The sequence below is a fragment of the Tauraco erythrolophus genome, chromosome 1 (genome assembly GCF_009769465.1).
Source record: "Tauraco erythrolophus isolate bTauEry1 chromosome 1, bTauEry1.pri, whole genome shotgun sequence".
NCBI classification, from domain to species: Eukaryota; Metazoa; Chordata; class Aves; order Musophagiformes; family Musophagidae; genus Tauraco; species Tauraco erythrolophus.
This window is the reverse complement of record NC_141465.1, coordinates 108,686,924-108,704,166: the sequence shown is the minus strand read 5'-3', so window position 1 is coordinate 108,704,166 and position 17,243 is coordinate 108,686,924. Positions and strand designations below refer to the sequence as shown.

General features: G+C 40.4%; 1 protein-coding gene across 1 annotated transcript in view; it reads right to left on the bottom strand.

Annotated features, from left to right (window-relative positions):
- The window catches only part of POSTN (periostin), a 38,102-nt gene extending 31,938 nt beyond the window's left edge, over window positions 1-6,164 (bottom strand). Inside the window, exons 1-2 of the mRNA XM_086616190.1 lie at window positions 6,043-6,164; window positions 4,417-4,515 (exon numbers count right to left, since the gene is read on the bottom strand). Of these exons, the coding sequence (XP_086472316.1) occupies window positions 4,417-4,515; window positions 6,043-6,164 (221 nt within the window). The remainder of the gene's footprint in view (window positions 1-4,416; window positions 4,516-6,042) is intronic.
- Window positions 6,165-17,243: the final 11,079 nt, after the last annotated feature.

Sequence of the window (17,243 nt, the reverse complement as noted above, 5' to 3'; positions counted from 1 at the left end):
ACACCTTGTTATTCTTGGCTAACAGAGACAGTTTCCAGTGTATTCAGATCAGCTCTGTGACTCATCTGTTTCTACTCCTTGCTGGCATGGAGATAAAATACTGCATAGAAACAGTGGAAAGACTTCTGATCCAATAGACTTTGATTTTAGCAAAACTTTAAGTTGCAACCCAGTTGGAAATTTACAGCACTGAATAGGAAATGTAAACAATAAAAGTATTCTTAAATTAACATTCTATAGATCATACGTACAAGTTAGGGAGGACTTGTTAACATGGAGACACTAACATGAGAAGAGCCATTGTCCTTTGGATTAGCATTCTTACTAAAGCAACCTCTTTAGTCATGTCTGCATTTCTGGTTTGAGTACACAGAGTATAAAACTCTCATTAACAGTTAAGTCTAAATTATAACAGATACTCTATTACAGCCACAAAAATAACCCAGGAGTTCTATGACTTAACTTACTCTCATACACTGCTTTCCCACTCTAGCCTTGCTCTGTGAGTCCCTGTACAACAGTAAGAGTGTTAAAAGAGGAGGAAGAAGTTATGTGATAGTTTTGTGTAGATTCTCATGTCTGAACTGCTGAATGTCTTCTTCTGGTTGGCTGTAGCAGGCTTCTTGCTTAGGGAGTTACACAAGCACTGCAAAATGTTTTACAGCTTACACTTCTCTAAATTTGAGTCGGTGAAGAGAACGAAGTCACCACCTGATTTTAGTTCAATGAGTCCAAACTGTCTATTACTTCAAATTATTTTTCCTCGCACATGAAGGTATCTATCATTGCATAACTCATTTTACTTCTGGAGCTCAGCAAAGTAATGAATTCCTTGTCTGATCTGTGCTGAGAGCAGACTTTCTGTCATGCAAAGACATGACATCTATCTAGGAACAAAACCACAAGAGTAGGTTGTTTTCCAAAACTGACTTTGAGAATGTCCAAGTTTCAGCCTAAGTCATTTTCAGGAAATACCCTTCTTCCCAATGTGTCTGTAGTGGAATAAAATATAGTGCCAAGGAAGTCAGTGGTATGGCAGACTTTACTCAAAAGGTGAAGTATTTTGGATGACTTGCATCATGTCAAGGAAAAGGGAAGTCAGTATTATAATGCCACCTGGAGGAGAAGGAAAGATTCTGATAAAAAATGTAAATCTATGGGACCTGAAAAAATTGAAGATAGAGGTGGGGCAAATGACCACACATAATCTAGTTTGGCTGGAAATTGATCGTTATTACCATCATCAAATGCATACAAATCTGCAATTTGTATGAAAAATGGGTTCTAACCTCTCTGGATTTGCTTATAAAAACAAAGCCAACATCAAAATGGGAGAGAGACTGGTTAGGATTCCAGACAGTCAATTACGTTCCAAAGAAACTTCTGTGGATTTAGAATAATCAAATTGCTTGTCTGAGTAGGATGTTCATTATGATTTGCACTACGCCCACATTAACTTACTGCTGTTAGTTTCTTGCATCTCCTTATGGAAATAAGTAGTCAGTAACCAATAAAGTTTACAATAGCAGAAAGCTTAGGGTGACAGCTTGGCCCGTGAAAATCATGTCTTTTCCTCAGCTCTCGTGGGGCCATGATATCATTCCTCATGTCTAGACTGACTTTAGAATTGAGACTTCAAAGCCATGGCAGTGCTCAAAAGGCAAGACTGTGTGTTGGGATCAGTGCCTCACTGTACCAGAAATATAACTCAGCTCCATTAATTTATGGTGTGCTGGCAGAGCACTGAAAACATTTTCTCATAAAGAAAATGGAGGAAAAGTTCCTCCTGTTGCATCTTCCCTCAGTTGTTTTCCTAAGGATCCTTTCCAACACTGTGTTATGACATGTAGCATCTTTCCGGAATCTCAAAAAATGCAATGCCTCTGGCAGCCAACACAAGGAGTACAAACCACAATCCAAGCCTACAAGCCACAATCCAAGCCCTTTTCAGGTTCTTGCCTGACTACTGTCTGATTTACATGTTTGATTTTAACAGTGCAAAAACCGTTACTGAAGGTATTTTTCTCACATAAATAATCATATGGGAGTCTTAATCAGTTTTACATTTAGGAGAGGGTGGTCAAACACTGGAACAGGCTTCCCAGAGAGGTGGTCGATGCCCCAAGCCTGTCAGTGTTTAAGCTGCATTTGGACAATGCCCTTAACAACATGCTTTAACTTTTGGTCAGCCCTGGATTGGTCAGGCAGATGGACTAGGTGATCCTTGTAGGTCCCTTACAACTGAAGTAGTCTATTCTAGTCTATTTTACATTAGTAAGTGTAGAGATTATGCTCAAGAAGAACTGTGAATATAATTGTTTGTCAGACAGGACAGCTGGACCAGCCAAAAAATGAAACAAAATGTAATCTGGCTTTGAAGAAAAATGAAAAATAATAAATAGGAAAAGGATACTTTTTCATTATGAAAACATCGTATGTGTAAATGCACTGGAGAAAGCCTGAGAGACTTCAGCCATATGCACACTCCGTATCATTTTTTGTTCCCCTCCTCAATTCACCAGCACAAGCCCAGATTGTGTCTGCATCTAATTCTTTGTGAGCATAGAATTCTTTGACTTTCTGAAAAGAACTGTTCAAGGAATTTCATACAATTTTGTGAAGTGTTATAGTTGCAGCTTTAACTTAAAAGTATTCTGTTTGTAAAACTCACTTGGAATCAATGTGAGCTATGTGTAATTGTTTAAATATATATTGTTTCTATATTTAGAAACACTTTTCTGAACTTGAAGAATGGACTGGAAAACGTGGATCCTATTTACTCATGATTTGATACTCAAGGGAAAAAAAAATTACTCTAACTGAAAATTCTCAGTCACTTCTTGTTGAAGCTGTCCTTTGTATCTTATTCAGTGAATTGTTGTTGATCAGATAAACATTTTCAAGAGACTTTAAGAGCTTGTTTACCAAGGGAGTCGTCTTTGACTGGCCTATGTGGCTAACACTGTGAATAGTGTTTTCTTCCATATTAACATCTGTTGAGGAAGCCTTTGGCACAGAAACAAAAAAAATCTCTATTCCACATTACATTAAGATCTAAAACAGTAGTTGATGCTCACTAGGAAACTTTTAAATGCAAATCTTACTTTAAATGGAGTTGAGTTCCTCATACATATAATTCACACCTTGTATCAATATAACTTAACATCTTTATGTCTTAGGGCACACGACCTCTCAGTGACTATTCAAATTGTATACTTAAATGTTACTTAGGTATTTGGAAGAGTTTTATGAGCTTTCACTAAGAGACTCCTCCCTATTCACCCAAGCCTTTCTGCAAATGTCACACCGGATCTATTGGACCCTGTAAGAGAGTAATGGGAAACTAAAAATAAAGATTGCTTGTGACAACTTCTCAGAAATTTATCTAAGTAATTGCATAATAACAAAAGAAAATGTAGTACACTAGAAAAACATTAATTTATTGTATTGGCTAAATAACATCAGTCTCTGTTAAATTACCCAATTCTAAGTGAGACAAATGGGGCAGACCAAGTTCAGGACTGAAAGTTTTGTATGTGTTCACACTCTGAAGCTACTCTACGGCTGACAAAGCAGGAGCAATTCTGACACTACTGACTTCTTGTCGCAGAGATGGCAATGACTTGCCTTCTGAGAAGAGGTGACAACTGAAATATACACATAGCCTCCAAAAGAATGCAATCTATATAGAATCATAGAATGGTTAAGGCTGGAAGGGACCTTCAAAGGTCATCTAGTCCAACCCCCCTGCAAGGAACAGGGATATCTCCAACTAGATCAGGTTGCTCAGGGCCTCGTCCAACCTGGCCTTGAACGTCTCCAGGGATGGAGCATCCACCACCTCTCTGGGCAACCTGTTCCAGTGTTCTACAACTCTCATAGTAAAAAATTTTTTCCTAATATCCAATCTGAATCTACCTCCCTCTATATCCACAACTATACTTTGTTTCTTCTTTTTGTTTTGTTTTTTTTTCCCTTTGTGGAGAGATGTGATCTGAGCACGCAGCTCTACTGGGTGGTGCTGAGTTCTTTTCAGAACTGGCCTATTAGGTCCCTCTGTGTTTTGGGCAGGTCACTTAACCGCATATCTCTTTGTATTTACAATAGACTTATGAATACTTAACTCAGAGAAGAAGTGCTGAAACTAACACTTTCAAGCCTCTTGAACTTAAAACAGACTACATACTGTGCTGTCATTTTCAGACTTTCCACTCCTTTTGTGTTTATTTTTGGCAGCAACTATTGGATCAGTCATCCAGGTGGTTTTAGAAGCAGCTAAAGAGAACCTGTAACCCTGTAAATTCTTCCTGTGTCTGCATTTGAAATAAAGTTAGTTTGCCTCTGAGAAAAGGAGCATTTTCTAATTGTACATTATATCTTAATGAATGGGGAATAGTTTTGAAACAGGATACTTACGCTTTCTTTCCACAGATGGCTCCCTGGTACCAGTTTCTGCAGGTGCTGAAGTATTTCTTTTTTGTTCCCATAACTTGCTGAAGGGCACAGACATTTGGTCTATGGGTGAGTGAGAAGGATTTTAAAAAGAAGTTTCCATATATCTTTGGAAAAGTTTTGTATAAAACAGCTGCAAATACAGTTTCTCTTGAGCAAGAATAAGAAATGAACATCTGGCTTCAGTTCCCAGGACAGGTGTGTTTTTAAGCAACCACAGTGCAAGCTCCTGGGACTGCCCATCTGGGCTCCTTGGAAAGCCCACCGTCCTAGCAGGGACAGAAGATTCCCCTCCATTCTGGTTTGACCCTCTGTCTCCAATGAGCAGCGATCGCCAGCTGTGCCTAGTCAAGTCTCACTATACCTTACACTTCTCCCTTCCCCCTGCGAAGCAAATTAATTACCAGCCACCAGGGACCGAGCTATGCATACCATCAGGGTGTTTTCATTAAAGTTTTTGTCTTGTACACATCTGTGCAGCTGAAGGTCACAGGGATATGGGGAAGAAAAGTGCCTTGTCCCTTATGTAGAAGGAAACCCTGTCTTCTGTAAATCAATCAGCTATTTTGATTACCAACTGTTAGGAGTACCACAGGCACCTAAGTAAACATTCTGGGAATTACTGGGGACCAAAGGGTAAATTGGCATGTAAATAAAAGGAGCCACAGGTTTCAAATGAGGAATACTTTTTCCTTAGCATGGTAATGTACAGAAGAGGAATTTCTTAAGGGCAAATTCCATGGAGCAAAAGCATTTTGTCACTAGTTTTTATACTTCTACAACTAAAAAATTCATCAGTTCAAAAGTTAGGACATATATTTTACAGCAGTGGGAAACCAGTGAACTTTTTTTTATTTATTTAAGAAGCTCAGGGAGTGTGTGTGTGTGTGTGCGTAACAGGCATCGAGAATTCAACAAAGGACAGCAAGATGGTAAACAATTCTTATTCACAGAACGTTTTTTCCTTAAGAAGACTGAAGGAAAATATGTTTAGACACATGTGTCTCCCTGACACTAGCTGTTCAAATTATTTCCATGCCTCCGAGCAGCCTGGCTTGTAAGCATTGTCTTTTGGGTAACCTGCCGAGCAGCTTGCCACATTGCTCCAGTGGGAACAGAAGTTTTACAAAGGGCTTGCAGTATATATTCCTATGCTAGAAAGCATTTAAATAGAGTTAATGATTTTCATTAGGGTGGAATAAAGAGAGCAAATTCTGTGTAATAAGTGTCAACATTATTAAAACATTTGAAAATGTATATTAAACATATCTGATGTCCCATTACATTAATTGTGAACTGTAATTAACTTCGGTGATTCTGAAATGCATATGTTTTATTCATTGAAAAGTGATGATTTTAATTTTTTCCACATTTTATGAAGTTTAACAGTCTTCTGTCTCCTTTTAAAACTCCCCAGAAAGCTTTTTACTTAGGAACAATTCTTGTAAAATTAATTGAGAAAGAAAGATCTACTTGAATGATAGTAAGAACTCATAGTGAAAAATCACATTTAATACAATGAGACAAGAAAGGGAAGAATAAAGATTAACAAGCACTTCTTTAAAATAGAAGTAAAACCCAGTTACTTACCCTTGGTCGCGTGCCCTTATTCGACTATGAGTTAAAATCTTGTCATAGTGAGCAGAAGCAGATGCTTGTTCGAAAGCAGACAACAAAAAAGTGGAAAAGATGAAAAAGAAAAAGATCTTCATCTTTAGTCCTCTGTTGCTTCTGGCAAGTCTAGAAGAGAGAACTGGCAAAGGGTCTGGAGAGCTGACAATTTATATACATGCTGGAAGGTGGTGGGAGGGAACCACACGATCAACCTGAAACTTCGTACCACCCTCCTTAGAACAGCAGCTTTCACTGCCAGCTTCAGTAACCTAAATCAGTACTATACATTAACTATATAAACCACTTTTTTTTAAATCTCTGATTGACTAATTTCCTCCCTATTACAAAAGGCTTAGCATTTTATTCTGCTGACACAACAGCAGAGAAAGTTTGAGAAGTTTAGACTTTGACTTATGGTTTGATATTTATAGCACCGAAGCATCCAGAGGTCGTGATCGTTGCGTGTGGTTTTATTCAAACCCAGAGGAAGATGTCTGTTCCCATAAGAACTGCACTGCTTTCCTTTGTTTTCCATGTCCTCACAGTTATCAGCTATGAGCTGTCTAACTAGTGAAGTTGATGAAATTTCCTAACAATACTATTGTCAATAACCTGGAAAAGCATTTTTGTCTTGAGAAAAAAAGTTGCATTAACACACATTCTGATTATGAAGCAGTTACACAATCAAATGCAGTATTAGCTTGAATATGAATTTTAATTCTAATAATAACTGCTGCTGTTACACAATGCTTTTATTCAGAGTAAAATCACTGAGTACTTTGCTGTAGTTTCTTCCTCCAAATTAGAGTAGTTAGGTGAATAATGGGAAAAGGATGCAGTATTGGATTGACACACGTGAAATCAATCTCTCGTAGAACAGAAACAAATGAGGCAAAGAGCAGCGGGCAGAGACTATGACTATTTCCTATATATCATTGTTGGTAAAGGTTATATAACTAGGCATAGGTATATAGATATTTTATGATTAAGGTCATGTCTTACTTAAATATAGCACCTCGTAGTCTCTAAGGTTAAGAGCAGGGGCATTCGATTAAATGGTAGGATGATTTTTTTTTTGCTGCAGCCTGTACTCATCCCACCTGCAAACGACTCAAAATAGCTTATGGAAGTATCAGCATCTCTAGACTCACCGTGTGTGAACTCAGTAAAACTCCACACCTGAAACCATCACTGTCAGATCAGCTGATGGAGGTGATGAGTCAACTCTGTGACATAATACTACAAGATTTATGAGAATGTCACTGCTGCACTCCTATTTCTCTCGGAGCTTTTTATTTCTTTCTGGTCTTCGCAGCAGGAAATAAAGTGAGAAATACCATCTCTTAGATGTCTAGCTATGAGCTTTCAATCTAATTGGTCTCAGCTGATTACTCTGCAGTTCTTATTCTACAGATGAAAATTTAGAAGATACTTACTCTGTTAAAGTAACTTCACAAACTTCAGAAAGTCTCTGAACTGTCCCAGTAACCCATCTTCTCAGGAGCATCTTCCCCCTGAGTCTCTCCACTCAGCATAGCTCATGTTCTTCTCTTCCACACTTACCATGCAGCATCAAAACATGAGAAGAAACTAATGTTTCTTCATGCACTGAGTTCCTGTTGTTTACAGAGCTATCCACCACAGTTAAAGGAGAAATGTGAATAGGGCAAGTATTTTTATTTCCAGATTTTTCTAGCTTTTTGATTAGTGACCCCATCTTAAACTGCAGAGAACAATTTGCTAATATGAGTGCCTGAGTAGGCTATAATTCTTAAACTGGTAGTTCTTATTAATAATAGCTTACTCTCCTCTTTTTCCACTTGTCTTTGATTCTGATAGGTGCTGGACATAATGGGAACAAACAGTGATTCTAAGACCCTTCATCTTCCCACTTACATATATTAATGTTATAAAACTCCCCTTTCCACTTCAGAGGTATAGAAGAAAAGGTCTCAAGGATTATTATACATCAAACATATAACAGAAACACAGAATATAGTGATGAAGAAATATGCAAATATGAAGTAATATTATTTAACCAAATTGAAAAATAATCAATGATAAACCTTATAGCAACATTGATGACATCATTCTATATAATGAGGCAAATGCTAGTAAAAAATGAGTCAATGTAGACATAAAGTTCATTGAAATAAAAAAGCACAAGGGAAAAAATAATGACTGTAAACTTGACTTTCTGAAAAATCTCTAAACCACTGAATGAGTTTCTATGGTGAGTGGTGTAAAAATGCACACAGATCTTAAAATGGATAAAGCTCATATTTAGAAATGACAATTTTGAATATCACCAACCCAATGGAAGTTGCACAAACTCATAATTTAAAAACTTCCAGTAAAAAAAAACAAAACATAACCACGAATACAAAGCATCAGAAGAAAAAACACTCCAACTTCATGAATCCTCCTCCTCATTTATGATTATGTCAGCTCAAATACAAAAGCAAATAATGAAGACAGGTGTTGTGGGTTTTTTTTGTGCCTGAGATGTAATAGCTTGCTGAACAGCACACTAGATTAATTTTCTAATTTTCCAGCTAAAATACTGTTCTGGTTAACCAACACTTTATTCACTTATGATCATTAACAGTTTATTTATTTTAATTTGTTCTTTATTTAGCAAGATGGCTATGCCATCAAGTAGCCACCTTAGAATTTTTCTTTCTTTAGTTAAATATTTTGTGCAATATTGTACTTCCTAAGGTAAGTGATGTTAAAATTCTAATTATAAATGTTGCAAATCTAATGATAAAATACATTAAAACACCTCATGGATGGGAAATATTATTGTAGTAATATGACTTTTTATTACCCACAGCAGAAGCATATCCAAAGAAATACCTGGAACAAGTATAGAACAAGTGCTGATTTTCATCTTCCATGAAATGTAAACAGTGTCAAGAAGTCCAAGCTATTCTGAATTGTTTCTTGTATTTTTCTAGAGACCTCTAGTGGAGAGAACCGTGTAAAAGTAATTTTCTCAAAGCTGCATCAAGTGTTTACACTAAGAATTTATCGTATGATAAAGCAATATCTTTTATTATTCCTAAAAAGGAATAGTTCATTATATGATGCAAGAATCTTTGCATTCAAATATTTAGGGGCTTGAATAAATGCCTTTACATCAGATTGAAGCTACAGAAGCATCTATTTATTCGTCAATTGTAGCTAATACTAGTGAATCAGCTGAGACCAATTAGATTGAAAGCTTTCAATCACCAATTAGTGATCAGGCCCAGTCAACATGGGTTTATGAAAGGCAGGTCTTGCCAATCAAACCTGATCACCTTCTATGACAGGGTGACCCGCCTAGTTGACGAGGGAAGGGCTGTGGATGTAGTTTTCCTAGACCTCAGTAAAGCCTTTGATACAGTTTCTCATAGTGTTCTGGTGGAGAAACTGGTAACTGCTGGCCTGGATAGGTACACCCTCCTTTGGGTTAAAAACTGGCTGGATGGCCAGGCCCAAAGAGTGGTGGTAAATAGGGCTAAATCCGGCTGGAGGCCGGTCACCAGTGGGGTTCCCCAGGGCTCAGTGCTGGGTCCAGTTCTGTTTAACATCTTTATCAATGACCTCGATGAGGGGATTGAATGTACCCTCAGTAAATTTGCAGACGACACCAAGCTGGGAGGCTGTGTCGATCTGCTCGAGGGTAGGGAGGCCCTTCAGAGGGATTTGAACAGACTGGATCATTGGGCTGAGGCCAATGGCATGAGCTTTAATAAGGCCAAGTGCAGAGTCCTTCACTTGGGGTATAAAAACCCCAAGCATCGCTATAGGCTCGGGGAGGAGTGGCTGGAGAGCTGCCTGGCGGAGAAGGACCTGGGGGTGTTGGTTGACTACCGGCTTGATATGAGCCAGCAGTGTGCCCAGGTGGCCAAAAAGGCCAATGGGATACTGGCATGTATCAAGAATAGTGTGACCAGCAGGAGCAGGGAAGTGATCCTGCCCCTGTACTCGGCACTGGTGAGGCCGCACCTGGAATATTGTGTCCAGTTTTGGGCCCCTCGCTTTAAGAGAGGTATTGAGCTCCTGGAGCGAGTCCAAAGAAGGGCGACTAAACTGGTCAAGGGGCTGGAAAATAAAACTTATGAGGAGCGGCTGAGGGAGTTGGGGCTGTTTAGCCTGGAGAAGAGGAGGCTGAGGGGAGACCTGATTACGGCCTATAAATACTTGAGAAAAGATGGTGGGGAGGTAGGGGAAGGGCTCTTTACATTAGTGATGGGTGATAGAACAAGAGGAAATGGGCATAAGCTTAGTCAGGGGAGATTCAGGTTGGATGTTAGGAAGTATTTCTTCTCTGAAAGGGTTGTCAGCCACTGGAATAGGCTGCCCAGGGAGGTGGTTGAGTCCCCATCCCTGGATGTGTTTAAGAATAGGGTGGATGATCTACTTGAGGATATGGTTTAATGGGGATTAGGGATGGTTGGACTCGATGATCTCTAAGGTCTTTTCCAACCTAGAAATCTATGAAATCTATGAAATAATTCTACTTATGATGAGCAGAAATTTTACAAGTAAGAATGGAAGGAAATGAGAGGTTTTTCAAATATTCTCTTCCCAGTTAAAACCTGAAGATGTTTCAGATCATTTACAAAGCATGTCACGTGTTATATGTTTTCTGCTTCTTTATTTTTTAACTACTTTATGTGTTTACTTTTTGTTTTGTTAGCATGTGTGTGTGCTCAGTTGAAAGAGTAAAAGGGCAAAAAAACTCCTAAGATTAATAGAGAGGCTCCTTCTATCTTGCAGTTGTTTGAATCTTTAGGTTTCCTTGGAGACTTTGATTCAGTAAATCATTCACAATCTTTTTGACATTATTTTTGTCATTAACATCACTTAGATCTGCAATTTGCATCTGGAGAAACATTCAGTGTCTCTTCTTAAAAACTAGTTTGTTTTTAGGCATGTCATTGATATGTACTAGGAGAACTCAAGCAAACTATTGTCCTTTTGGACAAACCAAGAGGCTGACTGTAATAGGTATAAGAAGTTTAGTGCTGATAAAGGCAAGGTGATACACCTTAGAAGTAAAGGGATTTGTTGCAAAAGAGTTCTGAGCTAGTCACAGCTGGGATACGTGGATTCTCTGAGTATCTGCCTTACAGGAGTGTTGTAAGGGAGTTGCAGTCAGAGAAAAAAAATATTGAACACCTACCTGGCAGTTTACTGCAGCACCACTCAGGAATCCCATCAAATAAAGCATGAAAAAGCCATGTAAAAGTCTTCCATTTCCTGAAGAGTAGCTAGCAGAGAAACACTGACGATATAGATGTAAAGCATAAGCAGTTTAATTCAGTAAGAATTTGTACCTTCTGGAGTTTTAGATCAGATATTTAAATTAAAAAAAAAAAAAAAAAACACATTAAAAAAGGAAGTGCAGGGGAGGATAAGCCTGGCTACCATACAAACTACCAAGGGAAAGGAATTCTTATGGTGTAGTGAAAGATCCAGCAATGCTTAGACTGGATGCAGCCTGGTTTCCACAGAAAGGTATATATTATGTGGGTTTTTTTAGTATCTAATAGAAAGAAGAGGGCTTGATGTTTACATGAATACACAGAAATGCAGAGCTATAAAGTATATAATAATATAATATAATAATATTATAACTATTATTATTATTATAGTAATACCTTAAAGGAAAGTTTGAAAAGAAAAAAAATCAAGCTTGGTTTGACTGAAGGTAAGATTCGATATATCAAATGTATTTCCAAAGGGGTGGATTATCCCCAAAACATTCACTGCAGGATTTCTCATGTAAGTGCCTGGCAAAGATTTGCTGATGTCAGCTATCTGTTTCCTTTCCATATCCATTTCAGTGAAGATGAATCTATATACAACTTTGAAATAAACCTTAAGGGAGTAACTAGGAAAGACTTGATGTTGGGTCCTGTGGAGCAGATAATCACGTGTGCACAAGTTGATAGCCGTAGTCAGGCTTTCTGGGAAATAAAAATAAAATAATTCAAGAAGGCTTCTATATTTTTCCTCCACTATCACCGGTATTTAGAATCTAATAAACCTTCTTAAGTTACCCTTTTATTTTCTTTCACATTAGAGTTTTACTTTAAGGCATCCTAACTCACTTCTGAAACATTATGACCCTGGTCAACTGATAATTTCTGATGTGACCACTTTTCAAAACAGGGTTCATATCACCTAAACGTAGTTATCTCAAAGGCAAAGCTAGTCATCTCGGCTCCCCTTTTATCCCAAATGGAGAGAGAGTAATTCAGATTTTAGGCGTGGATGATTTATCTTCTGTAAGTGCCTCTTTCCATCAACAGCAGAGTGGAAAAGGGTGACTAGTTTGAACTAGACTCCTAACATTTAGATAGCCCAATGTCACATGAGAAGAATCCCATCCTTTGTGTCCTCTCTTCAGTGGTTGTTTATCAGAGAACAGACACTTAGAAAAAGACAGTGTTGAATAAGATTACTTTGCAGTACCATATGTTTTCTGGTGATCAGCTGGGTTATTAACTTTTTCCTCTGCTATTTCCCAACCTAATGGCTAGCCCCACAGGACCTCTTGCTGGTATTCTGCCTAAATTTTCACTTTGATTAAGGTCATCCTATTAAGCATAGCTATACCACATCTGCAAGAGCTAATTAATTTTCCTGCTACTGTTGGGTATATTTATTCAAAGGCCTTTAGACTCTTCTCATAAATCTCAGTAGGTTTCTCATTGCCAAGCTATAGAATTTGAATATTCTAATGTTTCCCCATTACTCAATTCTTCCAATCATTATGTTGCTCTTCTTTGACCTTAGCCTCCCTCATCAAAAATCTCAGTCAGCAAGATATACAAAAGTGAAAACAAATCTCAACATGATTGCATTATGGTTCAAAAGAAGCCAGTACTAATTCTGGACTCATTTCTCTCTGGTCATTTACTGCAGGACTTAGACAAAGGACTCTGCTCTTAAATAGAAAATATTTTTATTTTTAAATTTCAATTTCAATTGATACGCCTATGCAAATGTTTTTTTCTCCTCATGTTTCCACAGTTTTTTACTAACTAAGGTTATTTTATATATTACTCTGTTTTCACAAGCTTTATTAGCATAGTAAGTAAGGTGTTTAGGAAAGTAACTGCATATTATTCTTCTCCATGACAACCCCCAATGACTACATGACATACCATGTGTATGTATATGGGAGTTAAATCACAGAAAGCGTTACTAGGTAGAGAAACATAAAGACAGCTCTAAACTATCTGAATTTCCGAGAGAAGGGAAGGAGAAAAGAAAATTCAAATTTGTTGTTATTGTAACTCAGAGTTGGAGATAGCAATCAATACTTTGGCTCCTGCAGTATGTAAGGAAATACACATCCTTAAATACCCTTGGAAGCTACGAGTGTCTCATTTTCAGGCAGGTCAACAAAGAAAGAAAAGAAGTCTTCTTTCAAAAGAAACATCCGGACTATTAAGATCTCAGGGTTTTGGGAAGAATGTTGAAGGGATCGGGGGCCCAAGTAATATTCTCTTCTATCACACCAACTCTGGGACATGACACGGGATGGAAAACAAAGATCGAGGACTTAAATAATTGGCTATAAAAGTGGTGTGAGGAAAACAACCTAGGCTTCTTTAACCACGGGCTGACCTTAATGCCAGATCTTCTATCTAGGGATGGGGCGGGTTTGTCTCCACGGGGGAAAAGGCTGCTCGCTACAGAACTAGCTGGGATCATCAACAGGGCTTTAAACTAGATGTGAAGGGGGTGGGGGGTATTGTCAGACTTAGAGGATTAACAACTGAGGACGGCCCTCCACTGTCTGATGAAGGGAGTGTAGGCAGGTGCCTTCGGCCTGCTGCCTCAGTGATAGTAGGGGGTGATATGTGTAGTCAGGAGCAACACACAAGTTGCCCAGAGGTAAAAGAGAATCCCAAAAATAACAGCTCAGGTAATAAAACTTCCCCTCCTAGGGGTGCAGTGGGGTCGAAAGCCCAACTTACGTGCTTCTATACGAACGCACGCAGTATGGGCAATAAACAGGAGGAACTGGAAGCTCTTGTTATCCGGGGAAACTATGATATAGTTGCCATCACTGAAACATGGTGGGATGACTCATATAACTGGAGTGCTACCATGGATGGCTACAAACTCTTCAGGAGGGATAGGAGAGGTAGAAGGGGTGGTGGGGTTGTCCTGTATGTAAGGGATGGTCTAAACTGTTTAGAGTTAAATGTTGGGGATGACCTAGTAGAATGTCTGTGGGTGAAAATCAAAGGGGGGCCTATGAAGGCGGATATTGTAGTGGGAATCTGCTACAGGCCACCCTGTCAGGACAGTGAAACTGATGAGCTATTCTTTAAACAACCGGGGGAAGTCTCGCACTCACTAGCCCTTGTCCTTATGGGTGACTTTAACCTACCTGATGTCTGTTGGAAGTATAACATGGCAGTCAGGAAACAGTCTAGGCGGTTTCTGCAGAGTGTGGAGGACAACTTCCTATCGCAACTGGTCAGTGAACCGACTAGAGAAGGGGCTCCCCTAGACCTGCTGTTTGTGAACAGAGAAGGTCTTGTGGGAGATGTGAAGGTTGGAGGACGCCTGGGGCATAGTGACCACGAGATAATAGAATTCTCAATTCTAGGGGAAGTTAGAAGGGGGAACACTAAAACGGCCAAGCTGGACTTTGGGAGAGCTGACTTTGGGCTGTTTAGAAGTCTGATTAACAAAGTCCAATGGGAGATAGCTCTCAAGGGTAAGGGGGCGCAGGAGGGTTGGTTACTATTCAAAAAGGAAATTCTGGAGGCACAGGAGCAAGCTGTCCCTGTGTGCCGGAAGTCGAGCCGCCGGGGTAGAAAACCAGCTTGGATGACAAAGGAGATTTGGGAACATCTCAAAAGAAAAAGGGATGTCTATAAGTCTTGGAAGAATGGGCAGGCATCCAGGAATCAATACAGGGAGGAAGTTAGGACATGTAGGGAGATAATCAGGGGGGCAAAAGCCCAATTGGAACTTAGACTAGCCTGCTCCGTAAGGGACAACAAAAAGTCTTTCTATAAATACATTAATAACAAAAGGAGGGCTAAAGATCACCTCCAGCCCCTACTGGACTCAGGGGGTGCGTTAGTCACTAGGGATGAGGACAAGGCTGAGGTCCTTAATGCCTTCTTTGCCTCAGTCTTTAATAATAAGGTTAGTAGTTCCCAGGTGAGCTGGCCTTCGGTGTCTGAGAGCAGGGAGAGAGAGCAAATCGAAGCTCCTGTGATCCCAGAGGAACGGGTCAAGGAACTGCTCCTCCGGCTGGATGCCCACAAGTCTATGGGGCCTGGTGGTATCCACCCGAGAGTCCTGAGAGAGCTGGCGGATGTCATTGCCAAACCCCTGTCCATTATCTTTGGGCAGTCTTGGCTCACTGGGGAAGTTCCGCTGGACTGGAGGCTGGCGGATGTTACCCCCATTTACAAAAAAGGGCGGAAGGAGGATCCGGGGAACTACAGGCCTGTCAGTTTGACCTCGGTGACGGGCAAAGTCATGGAACAGGTTATCTTGAGTGCTATTAATGAGCACATACAGGTTAACCGGGTGATCAGGCCCAGTCAACATGGGTTTATGAAAGGCAGGTCTTGCCAATCAAACCTGATCACCTTCTATGACAGGGTGACCCGCCTAGTTGACGAGGGAAGGGCTGTGGATGTAGTTTTCCTAGACCTCAGTAAAGCCTTTGATACAGTTTCTCATAGTGTTCTGGTTGAGAAACTGATAACTGCTGGCCTGGATAGGCACACCCTCCTTTGGGTTAAAAACTGGCTGGATGGCCGGGCCCAAAGAGTGGTGGTAAATGGGGCTAAATCCGGCTGGAGGCCTGTCGCAGCTGGAAGGCTTCAGGTGGCTCCAAGTAGACCAATGCTCTAATGTGAAGGCTTCAGGCTTACTCTAAGGAAGGCCCACACTCCTCTAAGACTCAAGAGGAAATGCCTCACCCTTAGAAGTAAACACCCTGCCTTAAATAGTCAGGAGTCACATGGTTTGCTAGATGGGTCAAGGCTATTGGTCACTTGACCATCCATCTCCCAGAGTGATTGGCTGAATGCTACAGCACCTGTTTCAAGGTAACTTTCCCAGTGTAACGAGCCACAGGTGTTTTAGTTAACCTGCATAGGGAAAGAACCTTCACAGGATGCTGCAGCAGCCAAAAGATTTCTCCACAGAGGCTGGTCACCAGTGGGGTTCCCCAGGGCTCAGTGCTGGGTCCAGTTCTGTTTAACATCTTTATCAATGACCTCGATGAGGGGATTGAATGTACCCTCAGTAAATTTGCGGACGACACCAAGCTGGGAGGCTGTGTCGATCTGCTCGAGGGTAGGGAGGCCCTTCAGAGGGATTTGAACAGACTGGATCATTGGGCTGAGGCCAATGGCATGAGCTTTAATAAGGCCAAGTGCAGAGTCCTTCACTTGGGGTGTAAAAACCCCAAGCATCGCTATAGGCTCGGGGAAGAGTGGCTGGAGAGCTGCCTGGCGGAGAAGGACCTGGGGGTGTTGGTTGACTACCGGCTTGATATGAGCCAGCAGTGTGCCCAGGTGGCCAAAAAGGCCAATGGGATACTGGCGTGTATCAAGAATAGTGTGACCAGCAGGAGCAGGGAAGTGGTCCTGCCCCTGTACTCGGCACTGGTGAGGCCGCACCTGGAATATTGTGTCCAGTTTTGGGCCTCTCGCTTTAAGAGAGATATTGAGCTCCTGGAGCGAGTCCAAAGAAGGGCGACTAAACTGGTCAAGGGGCTGGAAAATAAAACTTATGAAGAAAGGCTGAGGGAGTTGGGGCTGTTTAGCCTGGAGAAGAGGAGGCTGACGGGAGACCTGATTACGGCCTATAAATACTTGAGAAAAGATGGTGGGGAGGTAGGGGAAGGGCTCTTTACATTAGTGATGGGTGATAGAACAAGAGGAAACGGGCATAAGCTTAGTCAGGGGAGATTCAGGTTGGATGTTAGGAAGTATTTCTTCTCTGAAAGGGTTGTCAGCCACTGGAATAGGCTGCCCAGGGAGGTGGTTGAGTCCCCATCCCTGGATGTGTTTAAGAATAGGGTGGATGATCTACTTGAGGATATGGTTTAATGGGGATTAGGGATGGTTGGACTCGATGATCTCTAAGGTCTTTTCCAACCTAGAAATCTATGAATCTATGAATCTATG